This window comes from Carassius carassius, chromosome 46, assembly GCF_963082965.1.
Source record: "Carassius carassius chromosome 46, fCarCar2.1, whole genome shotgun sequence".
Lineage (NCBI taxonomy): Eukaryota > Metazoa > Chordata > Actinopteri > Cypriniformes > Cyprinidae > Carassius > Carassius carassius.
The window spans coordinates 3,220,060-3,235,449 of record NC_081800.1 but is presented as its reverse complement, the minus strand read 5'-3'; the positions used below and the strand labels follow the sequence as shown (position 1 = coordinate 3,235,449).

The 15,390-nt window shown below is 38.6% G+C and overlaps 1 protein-coding gene across 1 annotated transcript in view; it reads left to right on the top strand.

The window, feature by feature from the left end:
* The first annotated feature begins 5,113 nt into the window (after window positions 1-5,113).
* The window catches only part of LOC132129688 (1-phosphatidylinositol 4,5-bisphosphate phosphodiesterase gamma-1-like), a 33,711-nt gene continuing 23,434 nt past the window's right edge, over window positions 5,114-15,390 (top strand). Inside the window, exons 1-3 of the mRNA XM_059541353.1 lie at window positions 5,114-5,317; window positions 5,914-6,189; window positions 15,224-15,376. Of these exons, the coding sequence (XP_059397336.1) occupies window positions 5,979-6,189; window positions 15,224-15,376 (364 nt within the window). The 5' untranslated portion in view covers window positions 5,114-5,317; window positions 5,914-5,978. The remainder of the gene's footprint in view (window positions 5,318-5,913; window positions 6,190-15,223; window positions 15,377-15,390) is intronic.

The window sequence follows — 15,390 nt, the reverse complement described above, 5'->3', positions numbered from 1 at the left end:
TGTATTGTTTATTTTTAGCACTGGTTTTTTTCCTGCTGTTCGCTACTTATCAGACTCTGCTAGTTGAGAACCGATAATGATAACGTATGATGTGTACTTATAATTACCAAAACAGATGTTATTGCTCTGATTTCTATGTAAATGAGCTCTGTTATGAGGGCCGGGAAGAGACTCCATCCGTTACTTCAACATATAGGATGATGTAGTGAGAATACAGAGCTCATACTCAAACCCTTCGGTTTATTTAGAGACCCAAACGGAGCACAATGATGCCATTTGGTGCAGATGCTGATATTTTATATGACCACAATGTAAGGTGAAACTCTGACAGCTTGTAATAAGTGAGATTAGTATAACAGGCTACTTGCATAAAATTATATAAATACCAGTTGTCACTCTATATCTTAGTAAGATGATATTCAATTGCTTAGTTTGATGTTCGGAACATAATGCAATGCAATGCAGTGATGACTGTATGAGAGATGAACAAATAAATGTTGCTCAAAACCCTGATCATCATATTTGATACTTGTATTTAACCATAGTTTCTTAAAAAGTACACTTTCGCTATCTACCGGTGGTACTTTGTTTTTTAAATGCATTAAATGACTCCAAAACCCCCTTCATCCTGATTGTTACAGCTGATGACAACATCCCTGAAAAGATCCTCTGGTATAACAGAGCAAACCGTGCTGTGGCTGTTCTCACCACTAGAGGGCGCCACCAAAAACCTTTGAGAAATCCATGCACAACTGACAGACCAAGGTACGAGTGATTAAAATAACCATCTGAAATTTGAATTCTGGACTTTTTTGTTGTCGTCAATAAACAAACATTGTGTATCGGTATTGTAGATAGACGAGAAAAAGAAACAGCTCTCTGGTGCCAAGAAGGAACTTAAAGCAACCAAAGCCGATGCCAAGATGCTTCGCGATGAGAAGAGTAAAAAGTAAGTCTTTTATTTAATCCTTCATTTTTCATTCTCTGAAAAACTGCAAACTGATTCAATATGTTTGTATATCCAAATAGATTGTTATATCAGAGCCATACATGTTTTCTCTAATAAATGTGTGTGTTTTTGTTGGGCGGTGGAAACGAAGATGAAGTTGGAGGTTCAGGCCACAGATCGTGAAGAGAATAAACAGATTGCATTAGGCACATCTAAACTCAACTACCTGGGTCGCGTGGTACAGTAAGAGATATCTGTGTTTTCACATTGACTTTGGCAAGTTGCACTTCATTCTAGTAGTCTAACTTTTAATGTAGCATTAGTGCAAAAAGTACTAGTGTGGAAAGAGTTTTAAGGTTGCAGATGTCCCTTCAAAGTAAAGAGGGGAAAAACATGCAGGCGGGAACAATAGTCTCTGGCGGTTTTCCTCTTGTATGTAATGTCCGTGGGTGGAAGTAGTGGCGGTTTAGGCCCAGAGAAGGGTCTGTGCCTGAACCAGACTCCTGCCTCTGTGTGTACTGTCATCAGCCCACCTCTCGGCTTATTTTTGGAAAAACTCCATCCTATGACACAATGGCCCATTCACCAGTTTCTAAATGGGAGGACCCCTTGTTTTGGAAAAGCGTGGAAGAATATCTCTTTGACCTTTACCTCTGCTAAATGTGTGTTTGTGAAAGAGACTTTCTCCAGCCATGAGATCTTGTTTACTACTTTCTTCCCTCCACAGGTGCAAAAAATGGGGAGTTCCCATTGGGAAGATCTACAACAAAACACAGTGAGAAAAGGGGCTATCGACATGACAGATGAGGATTTTGAGTTTTAAAGCTTTTATTTATTTGTTTATTTTATTTTATTTTTGATGAATTCTTTATCAAGGAGATTTAGCACTGTAATGTCTGAAACCACCGCTCACTGTTAATTAGCATAATATTTGAATCAGATGTAACTGGGCACATAATTACATATTATTATGCTAATTAACAGTGAGTGTAGTTTCAGACATTACAGTGCTTCACTCGCACTGACTCTTATTCTGCCTGAAAGAATGAAAAGACCAAGCTGAAGGTGGAGCGATTCGACCAATCAGATGAAAGCAGCGTTTCAGCTCCGCCCACAAGTGTGAATGAAATATTGAAGCCATAAACCGAAATGATCAAAACGTACACGGACCAACTGTCTTGTCCATGTTCTCTCACTTGAATCCTCTTCTTGAGATTTGAGTCTCTTGATCTTCTGCAAGCCCCGCCTTGTTCACGCAGTGATTGACATGGCGGGAGGGGGCGGACACGTGATCGGCTCGGAATGCATTTTCAATGTGCACATTGAATTTTGCTACATTCATTGCGGGACATTGAAAGAAAATGCAATCGTAAGTGTCTTGACTGTGAGTTTTAATGCATTTAAGAAAAATAGCATTTAAATGATAATTTTGCCACAGTTTTTGCATGAACATGTTATACATATCTAATCATTTCTGTAATACATTTTAATTTTGCAACTTATAAAGCGTTCAAATTAGTATTCATTTTACATATTAAACTAGTGTATGAAATGGCAAATGAACATTATGTAATTTAATTTTCATTTTTATTTTGCACCAAACGTTGCACAAATGTATTGGAAAATGTAAATGTAAATACAGAAATGCATTGTCATTTTACATATTGCATTGTCATTTTGCATATTGCATTCCAAATTGAATATTGCTACCCATATGCTTCCATACAAAATGAGGGTCTGCATCAGTTGTCAGTGGTTATTTGTTTAACTCAAACAGCCTTTTTAAGAAAACCGAAGAGGGCCTGATACTGAGCCTTGCTGAACACCATGTCTTATATGACTAGTTTATATGAAAGCTTGATTATTCCAGTTGGTAACTACTTAAACTATGAATCCATAAATGAAAAAGTCCATCATATGCACTGTCAATAGAAAAATATGATGTATTTGATGTATTAATCTAAATCTATTAGGTAATGTACATTTTAACTTGAGGTTTTGTGCACAGTTTTTAAAAAGAGCATAGAGATGAGAAGCAGCAAATATTTTAATCAATCAAGTCCACAGCCATGTTTTATTTTAAAAAGTAAGAAGAAACTTATCTTAAAGAAAAATCTTTTTATACCAACCGAGGAAAGGGCAGTTCTGTAGGACTGCTTTTTTTGTATATTTTATAAGTCGGTACCTGGTTAGAGATCGTACATTGATAAAAATGTTATATGCAAGATTAATAACAGCATTAAACCTTCATTTTTCTGTAATTTATTGGGCAGTATAACAATGTAAGCTTCAATGTTGATTTTGCTTTGCATTATTGTAGTAGGACATTATCAGGTTACACAGTCCTTTTATGAAGGTTATGTATTCAGTGTAATTATTGACAGTTAAACTATTACATCAACTCTTAGTGTAAGCAAGCTTAGTTTAATGTTGATTTTTAAATCTGTTGATTCATATAGACATTGTTAACAGTAATTTTAAGACAGAGAAATTTGTATGTAATTTAAATGTTATTGGGTCTTAAATGCGGGAAACTGAAGTGAGTGGAAATACAACGCTCGGTACTTGGTATGAGACAATATTCGAGAAGAAAAAACATACACATACTTGCAGTATATAGAAATATGGATTAACTTTATCTAAAGAGGGATTTTCTTGGTAAAATGTTTATTAACATTATATGTCTAGAATAAAGGTCGTACCCACATCCTCTGTGTCTTTTGCTTTGTACGTGTGAATTTGCCGTGAGGGCAGCGATCTGTTCCTGCGGCTTTGGTTTATAACCTCTTCCTATGAGGGCGTCGTGCAATTGCATGCATGTCTGCTGTCACATTATGCTGCATGTCAGTTTTGATTTGAAGAATATGCTGTTCTCTGAGAAAAGAGAAACTTACAAGGATACAGCTCAAACAAAATAAATGTTTAATGATAAATACGTTGAAGAGTATAGTAGATATATTGATATATTGAGTATAGGAGCATATTGAAGCCTCCTCTATTGACATCTGTTAAAAAAGGTTGTCACCTGAGTGTTGGGTGTTAATTTCAAACCCTGATATTATATAAATCTGAAAATGAGTAGAGTCAGTGCTGTGTGCACATAACTAGAGTGTATTGTGTACTGCATGCACACATGTAAAGAGCGAGAGCAACTGAGCTGTTCTGATGTGTACAGTGTTAGTATGAGCATAGAGCACACTGTATGACAATACAATATGCCATGATGCAATGCACTTTGCTCGATTTTCATTTCCAATGTAACTAGTGAACCAAAAGTAGCTTTAAATATCTTGATCAGACTTCCAAACTGAAAAAGAAAGAAATAAAAAGTAAAAATGCTAAATAACTTATTTTAATATCTTAGCTCTGTACACAGCCACTGTTTCACATCAGAAATAAACATACATAGTACATAGTGTGCAGTATATAGTAAGCAGTAAACTAGTGTTGTATTCCTAACATATGCTGTGTCTGAATAGGCCTACTTCCATACTTAATAGTATGTCAAAAACATTATGACACATTTTTTATTTTTGTCCAAATTAGCAATGCCACTGATGCTGTTCGTCACATGACAGTAACAACATGGCAGGTGTAGTGCGTCCAAATTTCATTCACACATACTTTTTAACATTTGTGCAGTAAATTGGAAACTATATGTAGTACCTACAAGGCCGTATGCGATTTCAGACAGTCACATTGTGTATCTTGTTTATACAGAAATAAAAATGAAATACTTTGCATATTATACACTGTATAATGCAGCAGGCATAAATGTGGTATTATAGTAGTAAGCTATTCCAAACAGCCATAATGCGTACTGTTTCACACGGTTTAGGAAATAATGTGCAGTGCACTCACTGAACTGTAAGCAACTAGTATTCCATTCTAAAAATAACCACATTTTTACACAAAACACTTGGCAGTTCACAGTGTATACTGTGCAGTATATAGTTAGCAGTACAGTAGTAATGTATTCTAAATGTTACCTATGTCACCTCGGTGTCCAGTTCATACAAAAAAATGTAAACACTGTATAGACCCCAGTAAGTGGTATTGTAGTAGTACGCTATTCAGCTATCATGCACACTGTTCCACACACAGTCCACACTGCGCGAGCGCTGGAGAGCGCGCTGTGACTTTAAGAGGCGCGCGCTGCGCAGCGCTCGAGGGATCGGCTGATGGGGGAAGGGCTCTACACATCCACTCATGGCGGAGAACAGAGCTCACTCTCGGCTCGATCTCACCGCCGAACCCGCGTCTGATCCGGAGCCCAGGACGACATGAGCGCTGCTGAGATTGCGGACACACTGGACGTTGAGTTTCTGCTTTTACTGAGTCCCGGGGAGACAGCTGCATCCAAACACGGTAAGACAAAACAAACCTGTTATTATCATCGTTAGATGCTCCGAGCTTTCTATTGCATCTCATGTATAGCCTTTCAGATCTGATCTGTGTATTTAAATAATTCAGGAATGTGTAGTTTTTATGTAATTATTTAAGCATCAATGTTTTTGTTGTTGTTGTTTGCATTGGTTGCATCTGTATAAAGTGATCTTATTGATTGTGTTTAACTAAATCTTATTATGTAGATCAACTCTATTTACACGCACTCGACTTTAGATTATTGGATACTTGACTTAAGGATACTTGTGATCTGTGTTGTTTATATGTTATAATAATAATAATAATCCATGCATTTTAAGCGTTGATTATCAATACAAATCAGACATTCAGCTATTAACCATGTAGTCTATAATCTGTCTTATAACCAGCAGTAAGTCTAAGTTAAATAGACACATGTGGATGCATCTTACAGCAGGCCTCTCTCTCTCTCTGTGTGTGTGTGTGTGTGTGTGTGTGTGTGTGTTTTCATAACTGATGTAAATGCTGCGTACACTGCTACTATATCCTAGTGGTGTTTTGTGATTTTTCTAATGTCCTTTTCTTTCTTATTTTCGTAGGTGTCCTCATCAGGCCTGGGAGGCTGTGAATTATTCGGAAAGGAACTGAAGAACAAACAGGGGAAATGGCTGCGACTGCGGGCTTCTCCTCCAACGGCCCTGGGCCGCTGAGCGACACCGAGGTGAACAATCTGTACCGGGATCTGGAGCTGGGCACTGTCCTGACCCTATTTTACTCCAAGAAGTCCCAGAGGCCGGAGAGACGGACGTTTCAAGTCAAGCTGGAGACCCGGCAGATCATCTGGACCAGAGGAACGGATAAAATCGAGGGCGAGAGTAAGTTCTGCCTTGTTTCTGGGTGTCTGAGTTAAGGCTGGTGGATGTTAAATGAGTGCTCGGCATTTTGGGTTCAGAGAAGGGCAGTTGGCATAACATTTGCATAATTCATAACCACAGTTTTGGTTTTGGATGTGCCATTAGCTATAAATAAATTAAATTAGCTGAAAAGCAGTTCATATTTCTAAAAGCATATTGTGTTTATACTGCAAATCATAATGATGGTGCCCTACACCGTCAAAGACGTTCATTCACTTATGCAGCAGTTTATTTTTAGTTTTCTTGGTGGAAAATAACTGGTGCCCATTATGTATGGTTTACTTATTTTGACATTTGCGTGAAGTATAACAACTTTGGATTCTGCAGCCTCGAAATGCGTGCGTCTTTAGCCTCTGGGTTCTCCGTGATTTGGTTTGGCGGACTGAATTGAATTGTGATAATGTTTGGTAAGTGTAAATGCGTGTGTTTTGGGCCAGGTTTAGCAGCAGTATACTGCTCGCCTCGGCTCTGATTGTGGGGCAGGCCCATCTGCACTGCTGTTTTCCTGCGGCGGGATGTCTTACACACAGCTGCGCTGTGCTCCGGATGCACCAGCCACACTAAACAGAAGAGAAAAAACACGCAGTGAGCCTCAGCGAGGTGTAATTGTGCATCTGAAGTTAAATGTGACTTTCTTAAATCAGACCTTTAGCAGGGCTGCTCTGCTGAACGTAAGGATTTCACGAACAGATTGCGTGTTTGGCGCGTGAGGTTGTTGAAATAATCCATATTTAGGTGTGGACTGTAATTGTGCGTTATGAATCGTATGTTCACCTGTCTTCGGTCTTGATAAGAACGTTCACGCTCACAGGAAATTTGCACAGAGATCATACTGACAAATCTGTAAATATCGACATACTCCAAAACTGTAATCCCAGGTATGAGCAAGTAATGAAAATGAATAAAATCCTAAAACAGCGTGGGGAAATTCAAGGCTTTAGAGCACATTAGTTGTGCAGTTTAAATATTTCATCAGTGTGGAATGAATTACTGTGAGTGTGGTCTCTACAAACAAATGGTAAAAAATATACAGTAATCTGGTCATAATAGTGATGAAGTGATTGATTGTTGGATGACTTCTTGATCCTGGTATTTTTCATGTTTCTGGCCGGCGTTCATCTGATGTGTGTTGTTACCTCACGGAGACCCAGTCAAAATACATTGTAGGAGAAGTGCTGATGAAATCTGGCTTTTTCATCAATAATGTCAGCTAACGTTTGATGTTGGTTGCCAAATCCGTTGCATTTCTAGTCAGCTGGCAGTAGGGAGTTTATTGGTGTATTTGATATTTGCACGTTAAGTTTGATTGGAGAAATATGACTTCCCACCAAAACCACTCACATTTTCTGCTAGTTAGCCTCTACTAGTGAAGTTTTGGTTTTGTTTGGTGTTCATTAAAATGGCTTACATTGTGTGTGTGTTCTTTAATGGTGACTCCAAGCTTGTGGAATTATTATCCCGACCCTTCCCAGATTTCACGTAACGTTTGGCCCACATCTTTATGTTTTCAAAGGCGCTTCTATGAGGAACACAGGTCTTCAGAAAGCGCTGCTATATTTGCGATATGACAGAATAGTTGTGTTGTACTGCTGTTTAAAACCATTTTCAGTATTTTGAGTCTGTATATGTTAGTCCGTGGCTGATTTATAAATCTCAGCCTGCACATGGAGTTCAGACGCGCTTGGTTCGGTCTTCACGCTCAAGTGATCGTGCTAATTCATTTCTTTATTTTGACTGATAATCAGTGTGCCGCTCCTTATCAGCATGCCAGAAAAGCTCACTTATGAATTGTGTGATTGGTTTGTAAGCCAAGATGGATCTACACCAAAACTTTCCCACAGCTCGCTACTTCACATCCAAAGATATCGTGACCAAAGATATATACTCAAGTGTTTGGACGAACTGCACATTTGATTGTGTCTGGGAGCTTTCAGATTTTCATTTTGATGGATTTTCCTGGACGTTCCTGTGGTAAAACTCTCTTAAGGTGCGTGTGTGTGTGTGTGTGACAGGAAGACTCTTGGTTGTGCCGTGCAGTCTTGTTTCCTGCTGCCCTGTTTGGGATTGTCAAGCGGTTCTCTTGCACCCAGCCTGGGCTCCTATCTCAAGCCAACTGCCTTTGTCCTGTCTGTGTGTGTGTGTGTGTGTGTGTGTTAGAGAGGGGCTTCCTCTGCAGGACTGTTGTGTTTGTACTCTCCAACTTGATCATAAAAAAAGAAATGGAGCCAGTATAGACTAGGGCTGAAACGATTAGTCGACATTATCTACAATGTTGACAATAAAACATTTTCGACAAATAGTTTTGTTGTCGAGTAGTCGTTTGATTTAATTTAACCTAATTTAGAGCCTGCAATAATGCGGTTTGACCAGTGTGGTGCTGTAGCGCAAGACTGTAATTCAGCCCTCCTCGATGCAATTCAAGAGAAGAAGAGACTCTGCGCTGCTTCAGAGAAACCAGGCGGCAAGGAAGTCGACCGGAAGTTGAAGCCGGCCGCGTGCCGCCATCTTGTAGCAGAACTTCACTTGCGTTAGCATTCCCATTGACTCCCATTCATTTTGGCGTCACTTTGACAGCGAATAACTTTACATCTGAGGCTTTTAAAGACTCCGTTTGTCCATTATTTATTTCTAAAGATACACAATGTATAACCTTCTATGTTACATTATGGCCCCGTAGAAACAGTTTTTGTAAAAATAGGCTAACGATTGCGTCATAACCACTCGACTCTCTGTCGCATTACCGTACAGACAGGAGGAGAAGCTCGCAGGCAATTAACTTAATATGGCGTACTGGCGTTACATTTTAAAATACTATACAAAATAATTAATCAGAATACTTACTCCTGCTCACTCACGCCAAAGAACTCCCCGCTCAAGCTCGCCGTCTCTGCAAGATTAACGATGGCAGTTTGCACGCACAGCTACTAGAAGATTTACATCTGTCAGACAGGTTGCTGACGTCCTCAAGCTTAGTTTGAGTCTGCGCGTCAGAAACAGAAGTGCTAAAAAACGCTAAAAATGGGCTTCACTTGTCTCAATTGAGTTCCAATGGTGTCGCTGTGTCCATTTCTTTTACTGTCTATGAGAGAAACGCACCCGAGCCGAACAGAATGGCGTTTGGATATGAAGATATATGACGCGCGATTTCCTCTCAATAACGAAATAAACAACAACAAAAACATAAAATCACAGCAGTGTGACAGCAGCAGTTAAAAATGCATCTTATTACATTGATGTGGATGTTTGCACGAGCTCAGTAAAGCATTCACGTCACGTCTATAGTATTTTTATGCAATACCTTAAATCAAGTAGCTTTATGGTATTAAACATTATTATTAAATGTTTGATTAAAGTGATAGTTTGGTTTGCAGAGATCAAAGCTTATCTAGCTCAGGACTGTTTCGATGATCATAACCCAGTAAGGTATTTTAAGAGATATTACTCTACCAGTCAAAAGTTTTGCTCACCAAGCCTGCATTTATTTGATCTAAAATACAGCAAAAGCAGTAATATTGTGCAATATTTTTTACGATTTAAAATAACTGCTTTCTATTTAAATATATATTTTTTTGTTCTGGTGAATTCAAAGGAGGATCTGGATTCATGTGGATTTGGGTCAGAAAGCCTCGACCTGAAGAAGTGTACTTGAGTTCAAATAAAAGTTCTGGTAAAAAAAAATAATTTCTCATTTAGGGGTGAATGGTATATATATCGGGTAATCATGTTGGTTCAGTCTGATACTTTACCAATTAAATAATCGTTTGAGAAATGTAAACCAAAAGATCAGATTGATTTCTCACATCATAAACACTTTAAAGCAATTGTACCTTGGTCTTTTGACACTCAAAGCTCATTGTGCTTTTAAAACACCCCGTAAACATGATCACTTTTTGTGAGCACTTTTAAGAAACTCTAGCAGGAGCAGTGAAAAAGAAACATTATAGTTCTACTTGACTTGATTAGTAACTTAATTAGAAAGTGAATTAGTTCAGGTGTTTGTGAAGTGAATACTGTACCAGTGGTGGAAGTCTTGGACTTTATGGCATTAGATATGAATTATGCTACATGCGATTCGACTAGGTTCTTCACTGGTATCATTAAGGACGTTTTTAAGACCGTTGATGATAATCACGCCCACCGCTTTTCAGTTTCAGTGTATGTATTAATTTACGTGTTGAATTTCATGTTTTCCCATGACTTCACTGCTTTATGCCATCACTAAAAATATTTTGGTTTGCAGTAACAGTAAAAAAAAACAAAAAAAATAGTCGGTAGGTAGGTCTATGTTTTTTTTTTTCAAGTTTCAATGTAAAAAAAAAAACATTTTGGTGATGGTGATGACGTAGGTATGAATTTAAACAAATTAGCATATCGTGACGTCACTGGCTGGGTCTTCAACCCGTGCCTTCGGGCGCATACCGTATTTTTCGGACTATAAGTCGCACCTGGGTATAATTCACATCAGCCCAAAAATACGTCATGATGAGGAAAAAAACATATATAAGTCGCACTGGACTATAAGCCGCATTTATTTAGAACCAAGAACCAAGAGAAAGCATTACCGTCTACAGCCACGAGAGGGCGCTCTATGTCTTCAGTGTAGTCTACAGGAGCACTGAGCAGCATAGAGCGCCCTCTCGCGGAGACGATAATGTTTTCTCTTGGTTCATTTCTCTTGCTTCATGTCAAATTAATTTTGATAAATAAGTCACACCTGACTATAAGTCGCAGGACCAGCCAAACTATGAAAAAAAAGTGCGACTTATAGTCCGGAAAATACGGTAATTGCAAACCTCATTTAGATTTTTGTCAAAAACATGTTTATTGCATGAATTTCAGGTGAGAAGAAAATAAATGAGGTACTGTTATACTGTTTTACTTGCATCCACCGCTACGTGTCAATGCAACCTACAAATGAGAGACCGTTTACTTTGCTTTCTTGGGTTGTCACTTTTGTGAAAAAAAATCCTGTTTGATTTGAGTGACGAGTGTTCATTGAATCGATTGTAAAATCGATTTTGCATGTCTAAATATGTTTTATATGGTAAATAACACCAAATATAGGTAAATCCACGGACAACAGGCAGAACGAATGTAAAGATTCAATATATTGGTAAAGACCAATATTTCTGATGATTTATTGGCGTGAAGTTTCATGCACAATGACAAACAGGAATGCAACATTCTCGAAAAACAATAAGCAGAGTGGACCGCCATAATGCAAAATATTTACTGCAGGCTTCAACATGACTGTGTTTACGATTAAATTTCAACAACAACAAAAAATCACATACGTAGGCAATTCTAGCCCGAATCTGTATCAGACTGTCTGAATACCGGCAGAATTCACATTTCTGTGGTAAAAAGAGAAACATTGTGCAGAAGTATTATTTGCTGTTATGCGTGTGTCCGAAGCTGCAGTTGCTGTGTGACGCGTGCTCCAAAAAAAAAAAGAAACCTGGACGCGCTCCAAAAAAAAAAAAAAAAAGAAACCTGGATGCGCTCCGAGAGAAGGCCATTAAAATCAATTTCCTATTTTCGTTTTCGAAAATTTTTTTTTTTTTTGTTGTTGGTTGGTCCAATCGATTCGTGCAATAGATTTTCGAACGTAAAGTGACAGTCGACACGGTTTTAGAGTAGATGGGAGAAGGGATGGCAAAAGATCTGGGCACAGTTTTTCCAAGTTAAAGCGGTGTCGAGCTGTTTTAATGCATTTTTTTAGATGAATTAACATTTAGTTTACTGCAGCCGCAGCCATCATTACCAAGTGCGAACCGTTGACTCTGACAGTGAATGAGAGAATGAGACCGCGCACATCAACGCGCTTCCTCTGGAAATGGTTGACACCGCTGCATAGGATTTGTTCGAGAATGTCTCCAAATAACAGCGTTTTTGGATGTGAGGGAAAGTTTACCGTGTTCAGCTTCCCCAAGAACCCAGCGTTACACGAACAGTGGATGCAGTTTGTTTTTCCGGGGCAGCAACGGAGTGTATCAAGTGTGTTTGTGTGTTCTGGTCATTTAAGTGACAAATGTTTTATAAACAAGGCCCAGGTCGATGCTGGATTTGCAAATCGTTTGCTATTAAAACATGGAGCCGTCCCTGTGATAAAACACCCCATTCATGTAAGTACAATTGCATCAGATTTCTGTCTTTGGTCGGAAATCAGCACATAAGTGAATATATGTTAATGGAAACAACAGGAAACATCAGTATTATAGCCACGGCACGCCTCCAGGAGCTCGGCTTTTTCTGGAAAGAATCGGAAAACTGTATTCTTCTTTTACAAATATGATAAAACTAAAAACTTTTTGGATATATGAAGGATGCAGTTTTACTCTATAGGTACTCAAGATTAACATGAGATTAGGTGAAACGGTGTATGTTATGTACCCTTTAACGCAAATGTACAACCGGCAAGTTGGTCGGACTAAATTGACAGGGTCAGTCGGGTTACGGCAAACAAGAATATTTTTAAGGATGGCCTTATTTTAAATTTTCAGCTCTATTGAAAACCCTAATCAATATAATATCATTAACAATCAGTATATTGGGCTCCATAAGTGTCACTCTTACAGTTTTCCTGCTAAACTAGATAGACCTACAGTAGTTCAAACAATAACGCTGTAGTTCCTACAGAACTATACTAACAGAGATCCAGAGTTATACAAATATAGTAAACATTTGACACTGGTCTGCTGGAATCTGCTGTGTACGTGACTTTATAAGCAGATGAATGTTACTAAAAAGGTAGCTGGAGCTGGTGTTGAGTGTTTTATTTAATGACATGTGTGTCTCTCTCACACGTCTCTGTCAGAGTAACACAGGATGAGTGTGGTTAAAGAGCAAGAGGAGAACCAGGAGAGAGTGTGTTTACAAACACACACACACACACACACAGAGAGAGACTCTGTGTCTTTGACATGAACCTTTTGCCACACCTGCAAATAGTCTAATTGAGAGTTTAGCAGCCATAAATATTTCGTGCAGACAGAAGCTGTGTAGGGACAGATGCTTTGTTTCTGGTTTTGATTCAGTTCAGTCATGTTGCTTATGAAATTCAGATTCTTCTTAATTCATCGTGAATAGTGCTGTAATTTTGGTCTTTAGACCAATAGATTTTGCTGTAAAGAGTGAAAACTTTTTATTTACTCACAAAAGCCACTTTTTCTTCTCCTTTGGCACATTTGTAGGGCTGCACGATTAATCGAATGTGATTGTCATGCGCATTTTGTCAGTAAAGCTGGTTCTGTGATCCGCAGTAAATCATCCTTGCATGCTTTCAGATGGAGCAGCATTTACTACACAGAGCCGTAGTTCACTGACAAGCTACGGAAAAACATCGCAGACTATTTTATTGCATGATTATGAAATAGTTTGCGATTATGACAGCTGTTTGCGTAGCTTCTCAGTGAACTATCTCTCTGTGTAGTAAATGCTGCTCCATCTGAAAGCAGGTGAAAATGCCATATTTAATAACATGTTCTTACTCCAAACTCACTTCATAACGTCTGTCGAGTGTTTAAAATAAACCCTTCTGTGAGAAGATGTGACCGATTCTTACACAGAATAAGGCACGCAACATGTATCATAGTATTCTAAGCGGTGATAACGCATTTTAAATATACTTTATTCTAATATAAATAAATGAGAAGAAATCCGATAAATCATAATTTGTCTTAGTCGTGTGTTTATTAGTCACGTTGAATCAATGAAAGCAGTTAAATCTTCTGTTTATCCAGCTACCGCTACAGGCTTTTCCTGGTTTCTTCTTCGGGGCGTATTTATAGAGTTTGAGCGCGTGAGCGCCCTCTGGCCTTTAGTTGGAGATTTACTGCTGATCAAAGAAACCGATTCTGTCCAACTGCGATTTCTATTCCATTTCAATTATTCGTGTAGCCCTACACATTTGTGTTTTGTTTAAAAAAAAAAACTAAACTTTAATTTGTTGTTCACGTTTTGTTTGCATGTCATAAACTTAGATAATTGTTATTAGGAAGTCCTTGAGAAATATTAAGGAAAAAACATAGAAAACAGCTCTTAATTTATTTTTGTAAAATCTGAATCTGATCGTCTTCCTCTCATTAACCTGAGGCGTGTTGCGCTGTGGTGCTCGCGTCAGTGAAGCAGGTTCAACTCCAGCATGTGAGGCTCAGTAATGCGAGGCGTTCGTTGTTTCTTCCTGTTCTGTGGTGGGATCATGTACAGAGATGGTATCAGATGTAATACTGTGGTGTTGAATTATCATATTAATATGCTTCTAAGGGACTATTGGGAAATTACCATCGCACATGTCCAAAATGTCAATGTTGGGAGCATAGAAATGTGTCACACATGTGTCATAATCAGAATTTCCCTACTGCCATGCTTTTTATTTCTGTCATATTTTTTAGTTGGAAACTTCCATTTTTTTATTTTTAATACAAATGTAGTAATTATGAAAATGAAAGAATAGAAGACAGAAGAGCTCTAATAATGCTGACGTCATGGATTTGATTCGCTGAAAGTATTCGAATGTAAAGCTTGAATGCAGTACAAGTAGCTTTGATAAAAGTGTTTGCTGAATGTGGAATATAAATGTAAAATGAAAGCTGCAAGCAGCGTTGAGAGGGCCCTTGCACCTGGAGCACTTTCACCCGGGGGTGACCGCTGGGCTATATGCATTCAAAGTGGTAAATATGTGAGGAATATGTCAGTCATGTCTTGCTGTGGAATACTTGATTCTGATTGGTCTTAATGAATGGAAGAAACTTCTTTCAAAAGCATTAAAGTTGTATCTAAAAGGTAGTGTGTGTGTGTGTGTGTGTATATATATTTATAATTGTTTTTAATGACCAAAAATTGCTCCCGGTCAACCCTAAGATTCACGCTAGTTGAATGATACATTAGTAAAAACCCAAATGTAGTTTCTTTCCTGTTATAGCAGAAGATCTCACTGTATTTTGGTGTGTTTTAACGCTTGTTGGTTGATTTCCTCCCTCCCTGTCTCCTTCAGTTGATATTCGGGAGATTAAGGAGATCCGCATGGGCCAGAAGTCACGAGACTTTGAGCGATATGTGGAGGACTCGACGGCCCGGCCGGACCAGGCCCACTGCTTCGTCATCCTCTATGGGACAGAGTTTCGGCTCAAAGCGCTCAGTCTGGCAGGTAGATGAGGGCAT